Source organism: Ixodes scapularis, unplaced genomic scaffold, assembly GCF_016920785.2.
Source record: "Ixodes scapularis isolate PalLabHiFi unplaced genomic scaffold, ASM1692078v2 PGA_scaffold2__306_contigs__length_199485367, whole genome shotgun sequence".
NCBI lineage: Eukaryota > Metazoa > Arthropoda > Arachnida > Ixodida > Ixodidae > Ixodes > Ixodes scapularis.
The window spans coordinates 134,948,303-134,961,110 of NW_024609857.1; the positions used below are offsets into that span (position 1 = coordinate 134,948,303).

At 47.9% G+C, this 12,808-nt stretch overlaps 2 protein-coding genes across 2 annotated transcripts; one reads left to right on the top strand and one right to left on the bottom strand.

Moving 5' to 3' along the window:
- The first annotated feature begins 2,677 nt into the window (after window positions 1–2,677).
- Window positions 2,678–3,823, top strand: LOC120850125. The gene has a single exon (XM_040222511.1). It carries the CDS (start codon window positions 2,678–2,680, stop codon window positions 3,821–3,823), a length of 1,146 nt encoding a protein of 381 aa, XP_040078445.1.
- Window positions 3,824–8,429: 4,606 nt separating this feature from the next.
- Window positions 8,430–12,525, bottom strand: LOC115324801. Its single transcript, XM_040222554.1, has 4 exons — window positions 12,390–12,525; window positions 12,071–12,232; window positions 11,333–11,491; window positions 8,430–8,578 (listed from the first exon to the last, which is right to left on the bottom strand). Exons 1-4 carry the CDS (start codon window positions 12,523–12,525, stop codon window positions 8,430–8,432), a joined length of 606 nt encoding a protein of 201 aa, XP_040078488.1.
- Between the last annotated feature and the right edge of the window lie 283 nt (window positions 12,526–12,808).

The window sequence follows — 12,808 nt, forward strand, 5'->3', positions numbered from 1 at the left end:
TCCCGCTGGCACTCTGCTCCTAGCTGATGACAGTGTTCCGGCGTCGGAAGTGCTGCAAGGCCTCTCAATCCGACTCTAGAAATCCAAAGATAAAGGTGAGTACATTTTATCTTCTAGACAAAAAAAGTACTGCCCAGATATAGTACAATAGTTAACCAGAAAAGAGTGCACAAAAAGAATAAAAATATGGTATGCATTGTACGCCCTCACAAAAAGAAAAGTAAAAGGTGGCAGGTCAATAAACAAGAAACTGTGGCTGCTATACATTATTCAACTGAAATCCAAAAAATAAATGCTAACAAGGACATTGTCGGCTTGAAGCGGTTAAGCAAGAGAACAAAAAAAGCCTTTTTTCTTCGTCTCTGCGTGTGTGTCCGTAAAACGTTCAGCTGGCAATTTAACAATCATGAACCAACTAGCTCAGCTTCAAGCCTTAACAATAAAAAAGTGTTAAGCTAAATAGCACCAGGACGGGGTACCGGGCACCATAGTTAGCGCCTGTTTGTCTCCTTTCCTATTTCAAGTCTGTTAAGCTGGGGTACACTAACATTTGCGATTCTGCAAAGCAAACCAAATTTGGGGTTTTATGGCTCAAATTCGAGCAATGAGAAATGCCACAGTGGCAGTCTCCTGATTTGTTTAACCACCGGGGGTTTTGCCCCAAAGAAACGCAGCCTCTGGCGGGGAAATGAATGGCTCAGGCTGGGATGGGACGCATTAGCTACTGTTCCACAGAGGGGGTTGAAAGACCTTCAACTGCGTTAAAGGGGCCCTCCGGAGCTTTCTGCGATCGTCTGTTTATGTTGGTATGTTGCGTGGTACGCGCAAGTTAATATGTATACAAAGTTTTAGATTACAAAACCGTTTATTAAGCAGATGGCAGAAGAAGTATATCGGGACTATTTTCTCTTGGAAGACAATCCCCCATTCCCTGCCCATCGCTAAAACTTGACCAATGGAAATGCTGCATCTCGCGGTGAATGCGAACGTTATTATTGCAACACTTTTTAAGCTTGTTGTAAATTAGAGTTTGAGAAAAACGTAAACTGATTGTGGTGCGGGAAACATAGTCCGCAATTATCGCTCCAAAACCAGCGAACTATGTTTTCTCCCCACAAGCTTGTTGCTAGGGGGTGATACGTCGGCGCGTCGGCTCGTCTGCTTCCCGGGGCGTCTGCAGACGTGCGTTTGCGGGACACGTGTTCCTTCTTCCCGTGGATCCCGACTCCGAAACCAGCTTTGCGATCCTTCCACGTCAACGAGTCGAACTTTTCCTTGTCATCTGTGGGATGCGACTGCGTATTGCAGTAGCAACGCGACGGTGCGGTGCGACGAACGACGACTGCCGAGCACAAAGTCCGGGTTCCTTGACGACGGTCCGCGCGTTTTCCAGAGATTCCTCCTCGGGTCGGCGGTCGGCGGCGTTGGTGACGCGCAGTGACGCCAGAATCCTTCGCTTGCTATTGGCTGACGCGTAAAGAGATGCCCCTCCCGTTTTCCGGGGTCATCTCAGAAAGGGGGGGAGTGCCGGGGACTTTGATAGCAATTTTAGTAGGGAAATCCACCGCGCATGACCGTAATTTTATGATTTTTAGGATCCTTAGGGCCTGTAGATTGAGTCACCGCCATAAATAGATCATCGCAGAACGCTCCGGAGGGCCCCTTGAAAGCAATATGGTTGTAGTAATCAATGGGATGATGAATTACCATAAAAGTCCGAGCAAGCGCCCACTCAAAATAAGGAGATAATTGCAAAAAATTGGGGAATGGGCGCTTGTTAGGTCATCAATTGTTCTTATGTGTTGTGGAAATCACTAGGTTTCTCTGCCCTACCTAGGCCCTAGCCACGTGCAGGCCATGGGGGTCGTCGCAATTATAGCGACGGCTTCCCAGATGCGAGGATTCGAGGCCGTATTCCCCGAAAGAGACGGCTCTCCCATCGCCCTCGTAGGGTGAAAGTGCCGCCGGCGCACCCTTGGGAGTGATTGTGGACGCGTCCCGTTTCCGGGCTAAAATTCTACCGGCCTCCCCGAGGCGCGTCCATTTCCCGAAAGGCTATATAAGCCGGCCCCAAACCTGGGCCGGGGGCTGCAGTCGGCGGAAGCTCTTGCTCTATTGAACTCAGTTTTTCTTTGTGGGCTTCCAACTTCTTGTGAATCTGTCTATTGCGGCAGCGCGGGAAACCGACCGGGTGATACTGGCAATTGAGCCAGCGCCCAGACTTTCACTGACCTAGAGCGAAGCATGTTGGCATTTGAGTCAATAAACACGTCGAAAATGGATTCACTGTTGTTGAGGAAGTCGAAGAGAAGAAAGAAGAAGGCACGAGGAATCGAAATACCGATAGAGACTTTAGAAAGATGAAGATGAGGGTGTTGTTCTTTTTACCATTAAACCCAACGGTCACATAGACCTTTTGATGCTAAAGTCCACCGTCTCACTGATAGATCTTTAAGAATTCCACATGGTGCCGAAACCCGGGAATTGAGCTTCAAGTCATCGTATCGTGCTGAACAAGACGTTGCGAAGGCGAGTGAAACGGGAATCGTATTGATCACAAATAGCCAAACGACGGAAGCATTACGACCGGGAGAAGTAACGCGAAGATAAACTCTTCGGCTTAGAGATCTACAAGGTTGGAAACGGCATCAGCTGTCCACTGAGCTCACAAATAGCCATGGATCGGTTGAAAGCCAAGCGTTCAGCCCGGCGAGCCCAGAACACGCGGCTTATTAACGACGCCGAAACGATCTTGAACGATCCACAGACAGACTTAGGCAGGCTCCACGCGGTCAAGGATCGGCTGTCTGCCAGCAACATCGAGCTAGACCGCATCAACGAGGAGCTGGAGCCACTATTGCCAATCACGGAGCTGGAAAATGAGCACGCTTCGGTAGCCGAATACCAAGACCACGCCATCAGGGTTGTCGCAGAGCTGCGATACAAGATCGAACACCTGGAGATCACCAGACGTAACCCTGTTCCTCCTACAACGGCCCCATTACAAGGCGCTTCTGAAAGTATCACCCCAGTGAGTGGCCCAAGAACGCCGAAACTGGACATAACCATTTTTAAAGGCGACATCAGCCACTGGCGCACTTTCTGGGAGCAATTTGATGGAACAATCTACTCAAGTCGGGCATTGTCTACAACTGACAAGTTCCATTACTTACGACGCTACCTCGCAGGCGATGCAGCATCGGCAATTGCCGGGTTACCGACGACCGAGCGGTGCTATCCAGATGCTATTGAACTCCTGAAACAGCGCTTCGGAGATCCCAAAAGAATAGAGCAGGAGCACCTATCAGCACTGCGAAACCTTCCTCAGATTCGACCTTCGGTTGACACCCGGGGTCTTCGCAAGCTTTATGATTCAACGCAGCTGAACATACGTTGCCTCAACGCCCTAGATGTTACAACTGCAAGTTTTGCGGCAATCCTCAGCGACATTCTGATGAAGGCAATGCCATATGACATCGTCGTGCAATATCATCGGCAAGTCAGCTACAAGCTCTCAAGCAGCGCAAATGTGATGCAGGGCGACGGTTCCGCATCAGAGACATCCACTACCGCTTCGAATCTCAATGAGATTCTCAGTTTCCTCCGCATCGAAGTAGAAAGCAGAGAGCTAAGCGGCCACCCCGCAGCTCGAGGCAAGGAGCAAACAGACGAAACGACGGACCAGTCCCAGCCGGCGGCATCAGCGCTCCATAGTGCGGCACCTTCAGTGCCAGGGGAATGCCTTTTTTTTGTCACTCGAAGAAGCACGAGACACAATTTTGCGATGCTCAGGAGACGCTATACAACAAAAAGAAGATGTTAGGAAGAGATGGGAGTTTGCTTCCGGTGTACTACAAAAGGGCATCGTGCTAGGGATTGCCGAAAAAGATTGATTTGCTCATCATGCGGTGGTCGACATGCCGTCACTATGTGTGACCCGTCAAACACACGAACAAAAGAAGGAGCAGTCGCCTGTGTGTCTTCGTCTAAGGCGTATGAAAAGAGAGATGACTCGTGTCAACGGACAATCGGAGATCGAGTCCACCTACAGACATTTAAAGCATGGGTCATCAACAAGGACACCGGCCGATATATAAGGGGAATTCTGGACGGAGGCAGTCAGCGATCATTTATTCAAGAAGACTTGGCGCAGCGATTGAATCTCAAGATTCTGCGGAAGACGAAGCTTAAACTGAACACGTTTGGCAGCACTACCAGCAAGGAGCTTGAACATAGCAATGTAGTGGAGGTCCGCCTCAAGAGTCAATTTGACGATAGCGAGTGCTTAATCGAAGCGGTAACCATTCCGGTTATTTGCCAGGACATTGCAGCGCAAATTTCTGAGGACAGTTTTGTAGAGTTCTTACGCCTGCAAAATAGAAATCTAGCAGATGACACAGTGGTTCCAGAAGTGCAAGTTACGCCGGGAATTAGCTTACTTATTGGATCCGACCAAGTTTGGAAAATCCTCACAGGAGAGGTCGTGAGATGTAAGGAAAGCGAGGGGCTGGTGGCGGTCAACACGAAAATAGGTTGGACTTTGCAGGGAACGTCTATACCAAAAGGAATCTTGACGTCCGCATCGACTTTGATGGTATGTGTACTGAACACCCAAACTTTGACAGAGGATGAAATTACATCCGAATTACTAAAAGCCTTCTGGGTGCTGGGTGCCATGGGAATTTCGGCTAAGGAAGCTGCGGACGACAATCTAAGCCTCTGCGCATATTTTGAAGACAACATAGTCAAAGATGGCCAACGGTACGAAGTAGCGTTTCCTTGGAAGGAGGATTGCGCAGAGCTTTTGCAGAACAATCGAGACATAGCAGTCTCACGCTTGCGTTCGCTTCTCAGACGACTTTCATCCAAAGAGGGCTTACTTCATCGGTACGACACCACCATCCGTCAGTACATAAAGTTAGGTCATGCGGAAGTGGTACCATCCGACTTGGAAGGTGATAACAACAAACGCATCCATTACATGCCACACCGAGAAGTTGTCCGGGAGGAGTCTACAACCACAAAGCTACGAGTAGTCTTCGACGCTTCGTCACATGCAAAAGGATGCAAGTCTCTTAATGACAGCCTGGAAAATGGACCAAACCTGAATCCAGACATCCTCCAGATCCCTCTTCGGTTCAGATGGTACGCGATCGCCTTGACAGCTGACATTGAAAAGGCTTTCCTTCAGATAAAAATCAGTCAAAAAGACCGTGATGCGGTCAGATTCCTGTGGTTTGCCAATGAGCCCACCGGGCCATTTGATTTAGAAAGCTTACAGGAATGGCGAATGACCAGAGTCCCTTTCGGGGTATCCTCCAGTCCTTTTCTATTGTCTGGGACAATTCAACACCACCTAAAAAATGTGGCTGCTACAAAGAACATTGCTGAAAAAATAAGGAGCTCTTTTTATGTCGATGACATTTTGATGGGTGCCGACACGGTCGAAGAAGCGATTACGCTATACGAGACGTCTAACTCTATCATGAAGGCTGCGGGCATGAACTTGAGAAAATGGGCCTCTAACGACAAGCGCGTGCAGCACATGATGAACGAAGCGGAAGCAGATGCGGTACCGGCAGACAGGAACCTTAAGCTGTCCAGAATCTCCAAGGTGCTGGGGATGATTTGGGACAAGGACAGTGACAGTTTCAAGTTTTCGGTGGACTCTCTTACATCGTTCCTTCAGACAAAATTGGACACCAAGCGTACCATTCTGCAAGCTGCGTCAAGAATATTTGATCCCATGGGATTCATTGCCCCTTTCACTATACGAGCTAAGCTCCTTTTCCAGAAACTATGGAAACTGGGAGTGAACTGGGATGAAGAAATACCTGAGGAACTATATGTCGAATGGTCCGACTGGTGCTGAGACATTCCTAACATCTACGCAGTACATGTGCCAAGGCACATTAAGAATAGACAAAAACACCGTTTAAAGAAGTACAGTTGCACATATTCGTGGACGCCAGCACACAGGCATATGGAGCGTGCGCCTATCTAAGAATCGAAGATAACAGCGGGCACGTTGGGACTACCGTAGTTACCGCAAAGTCAAGAGTGGCGCCTCTTAAGGTATTGTCTTTGCCACGATTGGAGCTCATGGGAGCCACAATTGGAACGAGGCTGCTGGAATACCTAGGTTGTACGTACACAGAGCTTAAAGAAACATACACCATGTGGACCGACTCGACAGTTGTGCTAAGTTGGATAAGAGGTCCGGCGAGCAGGTGGAAGCCATTTGTCAAACACCGCGTTCTAGAAATTCAAACTGAGAGCGTGCCAGAGAAATGGAGACATTGCCCGGGAGACACTAACCCAGCAGACCTGCTGACAAGAGGAGAATCTCCATCGATTCTTCGCGATAGCTGTCTGTGGTGGGAAGGGCCGAAATGGCTCATTTCTGGAGCAGATGACTGGCCGGAAACCCCACCTCAATTAGGGGAACTCAATGAGCTCGAAACAGATGAGTTGAAACCGACCCAGGTGTACCTGCAAACAGATGGTCAAGAAACGGCCGCACTTTTTGATCTAAAGAAGTACAATGGGTATCAAAAGGTGCTTAGAATAACAGCCTGGGTGATGAGGTTTGCGCGTAACAGCAGTTCTAAAGAAAATAGACAAGTCGGCCAATCGGAGGCCGTAGAATATGCTGCAGCAGAACAATGTTGGATAAAATAAGCTCAAGGACAGGCCCTCTCAAGGGAGATTCAGTTGCTTTCTAGCAATCAGGACATTGAGCCGGCCTCTCCTCTTTCGGATCTGCATCCATTTCTGGACCATGATAATACGCTCAAGGTAACGGGACGGCTGCAACAATTCAATGCCCCTTGCTCCGTGACACAGCCGATCATATTACCGAACGATCATCGTCTGACTGAGCTGATTATTATGGATGCTCATTATCAAGTCGGTCATGAAGGAGTATCTAGCACCATGGCCACCCTCCGACAGCGATTTTGGATACCTCGAGCACGACAGGTAATTAAGAAGACTATCCGAAACTGTCTTCTATGTTCGAGGTTTCGCACGAAGCCTACACTTGTACCGTTCGCTCCCCTTCCAGCGGAACGAGTGAATGTTACAAAGCCGTTTGAGATCTCAGGCATTGACTTCGCAGGACCTTTATTTGTGAAGGCAGCGAGTGCAGGAACTAGCAGCTCTATGGCGTATATTGTCTTGTTTACGTGCGCGACAACAAGACCTGTCCATCTGGAGCTCTCGAGCGACCTCTCCACGGAAGCGTTTCTTCTCGCATTTCGAAGGTTCATTTCCCGAAGGGGAATACCAAGTACAATATACTCTGACAATGCTACTTCCTTCAAGGTGGCGTCGGCTGACCTAAGGGTAATTTGGAACTCCCTGAGTCATCCGGACTTATCGTCATACCTTGCTGAACGGAGAATTAGATGGAAATTTATTGTTGAAAGCGCTCCCTGGTGGGGAGGATGGTGGGAGAGGTTAGTTCGCTCAGTAAAGGTAGTTTTAAGGAAAGTTTTGGGAAGAAGCAGTCTCAAGTTTGAAGAGCTAGCAACGGTGCTTGTAGAAACAGAAGCCATTATTAATTCCCGACCATTAACATGCGCTTACTCCAACCTCAAAGAGCCGACACCTGTCAGTCCAGCTCATTTTCTGATTGGACAAAGTCTCATTGCTCTTTCGGAAGTCGGCTCAAACTCTCAGCTTCCCAAGACCATGACTCACAGGGAATCCACTCGGAGGCTGAGGTAAAGACAACTGATTATGGACCACTTTTGGAATCGGTGGAGTAAAGAGTATATCGTGCAACTGCCATCGGCTCATCAATACCCAAATGTCAAGGCTGCTTCGTTGAAAGTTGATGACGTAGTCCTGTTAGAGGACAAAAAATGTCCAAGATATTTTTGGAAGCTCGCCCGAGTTACAGAAGTCTACGCTGGAACAGATGGGTGCGTTAGAGCATGTCTCGTCAGAGACAAAGATGGAAACGTTTATCGAAGACCAGTTCAAAAGCTGCATCTACTTGAAATCCATTCAGCTTTGCTTGCTCGGGAGGATGTTGAGGAAGTCGAAGAGAAGAAAGAAGAAGGCACGAGGAATTGAAATACCGATAGAGACTTTAGAAAGATGAAGATGAGGGTGTTGTTCTTTTTACCATTAAACCCAACGGTCACATAGACCTTCTGATGCTAAAGTCCACCGTCTCACTGATAGATCTTTAAGAATTCCACAACTGTTTTGGTGGAGTCTCTCGTCCAACGGATCCAAGAGGCAGTCAATGGACGGACCCGACCGTAGCTAACCCACAGTGTGTACTGTGAATTCTTTTTCAGATGTTGCCAAATTTTGGGGTGGGTGCTTAGTATTGAGTGGGCAGATGCTCGGTATTTTACGGTATCATATTTATCTTGCACTGGCCTCATAAAAGCAACATTTTCAAAGCCCTATGGCTACACATGCATGAAAAGTGTACCTTCAGTCTGGTCCGCTTGAGGTGCTTTGCACCTTTGGCCCTTGGCCCTTTGAGGGGCGTGCCGAAGCCAAGACTTGATTGTGTCCTCGATGGCATCTTTACCTCCTGGCAACATGTTTGCAGCATCTGAAACCAGATTAGTGCATATGACTAACAACACGATACCCAAATATGCTTGAAAAAAGAAAGGGGATCAGTGGTCAATCATTTTAGTGCAAGGCAGCTCAGAGCACATGGAGCAAACATTTGCTCGGCAGAACCCACGGATCCTGAGTCGAGTCCTTAGCCGTCCCCATTCCCATTAGGGTAAGAAACATACTAGCATGCGCTTGAGCAAGAACTTCTGCTTGGTGCACTTAAAGGGCCCCTGAAAAGAAAAAAAAAGTTTTTTTTTAAACAGTCTGGTTGGGACACGTGTGTCGAAAAATGAATTTTACGCGAAAAAACATTTTTTTAGAGCAATATTGACGGCGAGAGATTTATTTGAAATTTTGCGCGCTAATTCCAGGTCATTCAGCTCGGCTTCTCATTGGTAACCATGGTCATTCAAATCGGCTTCTCATTGGCCAATATAATGAGTGACAGCTTAGATGTTGGTTATAAAATCTTCGTGATCTCTTGAGATCGCCTTTTGAATTACACATTTTTAGGTTTAAGAAACAATCCACTGAATGATTGTCGCAATTGCTTACAAACGTTTTACAAAATCGTAACTTCCGTTCGGATACTACAACAAAACAACAAACAAACGCTTCGCCATTTTGTTTTCTGTCATGGTCGCCGTCGTTGTAACGCGTCTCGCGTACCTCGGGTGGTTTTATAGTTTTATCGAGTTTATATGTGAAAACCTTCTGAAGAGGGCTTGTTGCTTGTGTTAGTTAGTCATCGTAAGTACTTAGGAAGTGGCGCGGTGTGACAGGTTTTGTTTTCCTGCTCTTCTTTGCGTGATTCGTGTGTCCCGTTTACCCCATCTTTTGTATGTTTTCTGGCGAGCGCCAGTGCCAATTTTTTTTTTTTTAGATATCGGTTCCCGTAAAGAGTTTAGTGAAGGCACGCGGCACCGCACTCAACGTTTAATAAAAAAATGAGTCACCACTGCGTGTCCTCGCGGTGGCTTGAAGGGTCGTGCGGCTCGGACGAACTCGTCGAGGCACCCGCTTCGCCGCCTTCCGCAGCGAAGTGGGTGCCCCCTCGCGAGCGGTTGTCTCGCGGCGATCGGAGCGGACGCCTTCCGGCTGGCGAGGCGCGTCCTCGTACGGGCGAAGGCCCAGCTGCTGGCAGCGTTGAAGGGTTAAAGCAACCGACGCTTCAGGTCGGGGTCCATCGCGACGAGTATGTACTGTGGGACCACGATACGTGCACGATACGACGCGCTACGTCGTGCGACCGGCAGACACAGGGGCTGTGTTCCAAATCTCCAAATGGATCCGAGTTATTCCGGCGGGTCGTATCACGTGACAGCACAGATTGAAAAACGCTGTACGCGGGTAGGTTTTAGAACGCCAAGGGTACAAAACTCTTACCCTGGGGTAAGATCGAGTAAATTTTGGAACACGGCCAGGAAGTAGCAATGGCTCTCGTGCGGGGCGCAGCCAAGCCGGGAAAGTAGCCAAGCCGATCCACTACGAAGAGGCGGGGTGTACCTCTCCTCCACGCGCCCAAAATGCCGAGAGAGAAAAAGGTGGAAAGGAGGTGACTGCCGACTAAATTGCGTCTGGCGCGGTCAATTTTGCTCTAAAAAATTTTTTTTTTCGCGTAAAATTAATTTTTTGACACGCGTGTCCCAACCAGACTGTTTTTAAAAAACTTTTTTTCTTTTCAGGGGCCCTTTAAGAAACACCCAGCCTAGCAGCCATACTACGGTGCCTGGAACGCATCTTCACCGAGTGTGCTTATCGAGTTTTATTTTTGGCTTTTCGTGTTCCGGCTTGTAGCATCATACATCTTCATGTTGTTACCTGTTGCTACCCTGGCGGTGGCACAGCAGGAGCTGCGGCAAACGCCTGTTGCAGTTCGCTCAGCAGACAGTCAGCTGACAAAAACTATCCAGACACGGTTCGAAATGTCGCAACAGCAGAAATCCTTACATACATTGGTGTTCTGGTATTTCCTCCACCAACTGCCGGATTGGTGACAATTAACAGCATGAAATGCTTGCTTTGCGGTTGTCACTTCTTACCACTTACCAGTTAGAGACGCGTCCCGGGCACCATAGCCATACCGCACTGGCTACATTGCTCATCCACAGCACAAGCCAGCGTTGCCATACACTGCAAGATCGACTTTATGCTTTCTAGCGTCTAACTTGCTTCTGCTTGAAAAATGTGCATCTCACAAAAAAATGACAGGCCACACAAGTTAATCAAAATGGGCAAAGTATCTAAGGATTCAATGTACAGAAATATGCGAGACATAAACCAGGTCAATTTCATGCTAACCTGGTAAAAAGACAAAATTACTCAAGTGAGGGAAGAGCAGTGCGAGGGATTTTTGTTTTTGTCTCCGTGTTTCCCAGAGGGGTCCAACTCAAGAGAAAATGTCTTCCCAGGCACTGTGACTGGCTCGAGAGGCCCATATCTTTTGCCATTGTCCTTGTAAGTACAATAAAAGGAGGTAAACATTCAGCAATGATTACTTCAATATCTGAGATGAAAATAGCTAAAAAATATTTTCATATTCACAGGAAAGCTGGTAAACAATACAAACTTGGCTTCTTTCTTGCTGTCAAAATAAGTAAGCGACTATTTACATAAAAGATGGCCAAATAATAAAAAAAATATTTTTGAGCTTTTTAGAAGTGATGTCGTACATCTAAAAGTAAACCTTTAGATTAGATTTGTTTGACGTCGAAATAGTCACTTTCTCAGGTTTCTGGCTTACCAGTAGTTGCAGCGGCAGTCTTTAAAACTGAAAAGTTGAGTTTTCCCTTTCTTCCGATCCACGAGAACTGTGCAGCTAGCTCATCAGTTAGCAGATGCGTCAGCATCCGCTTCGTGGCCTTGCTTGCAGTCTTGCCCCCGAGTTGCTTGAGCTCATGAGCTTGCATAAAAATACACCATGGGATATTTGGAGTGAATGTAACTTAATTCAAGGAAGCATGGCATAACCCAGGTATGATTATGTGAAAAATATATTTGTGGTAAAATGTCTCGAACACAACTACTGCAGTGTTGGCCACGCAAATACAGCACTACTGACGGAGCTCTTCACTGCACCGCACGTTGCCTGCTATTTGCGCCTCCAGTTCGTTGCTCGCCTTCTCGCGGCAGAAATGGGAACTGTTCTAGCGAGGGTCACCCGTCTTCTTTCTTCAGCAGCCTCTGCAGAACTCTGCGTCATCGCTGACCATTTCGCTCTGGCATCTTTTGCTTTTAATTAAGCGCCTCCAATTTTACCTCACTTGGCTGAATGGTCAGCTGCTCAATAGAAACCGAACAACAGCTGCATACCCATCAAACATTTCTCTATGTACAATGTCTAATGAACGTTTCAGGGGATTATGTCATGTGGTTTTCAATATGATGCAAAAGACAACTGCAGTGTTCTCTTAAACTGAAATTAAGCCAAGTTACCCTTTAAGCAGCCACACAGCTGTATAGCAGTACTAAAGTAAAATACTTACAAGACGTGGAGCCTTCTCTTCATCCAACTCTTTCTCGAAGGCCAGGAGGTCAGGTAGTGTGTTCAACGCTTGTTCGACGAGGGACGGGTGTGCAATAACTGCGTGGACTGGAAGGATTGCGCAGAGCTTGTTGAGCATCTCGCCATGCTGCTTAATATCTTGAGGAGAGCCGTCAGTGGCCTTCTTTTAATCCGACTCTCTACAGCCCAATCCAGCAAAGAATCCTGGAATTCGCAGAGCGCGTTTGTGCCTTCTCTAGCACTATCCCCGTTGCCTTCGGAATCATGTAAACTTGGCGGGCCGCCTTCAGCTAACTCGGCAAACGAACGGCCTTGGTCGTAACCTGCCCCTTCGTGCCTGGGGTCTTGGCGGTAGAGATGATATGCGGGCGAGTCAGCACTCGAGGCACCATCGACGGGAACAATTCGCCCAATCGGGGATCCGCGGGCATGTTCAGCAGCGGCAGGCGTGCTCCTGCTCGAGACGACGTTCACTTGGGTTGCACTCGGCCTCCTGTATGTCCTTGCTGGCATGCTCAAGAAGCGCTAAAGTTCTTGTTTCTCGGGAGGCTTTATCACAGGCGTATGCCGGCCGTGATCCAGGCATGGTGGCACAGTACTCACAGTCAACGCGGGCTACTACGCTACGGCATGCCTCAGTGCACAATGGCGATATAGCCGAATTCGTACGTAAATAGGATACATATCGGACTAAATGAATACAATGAGGTACCC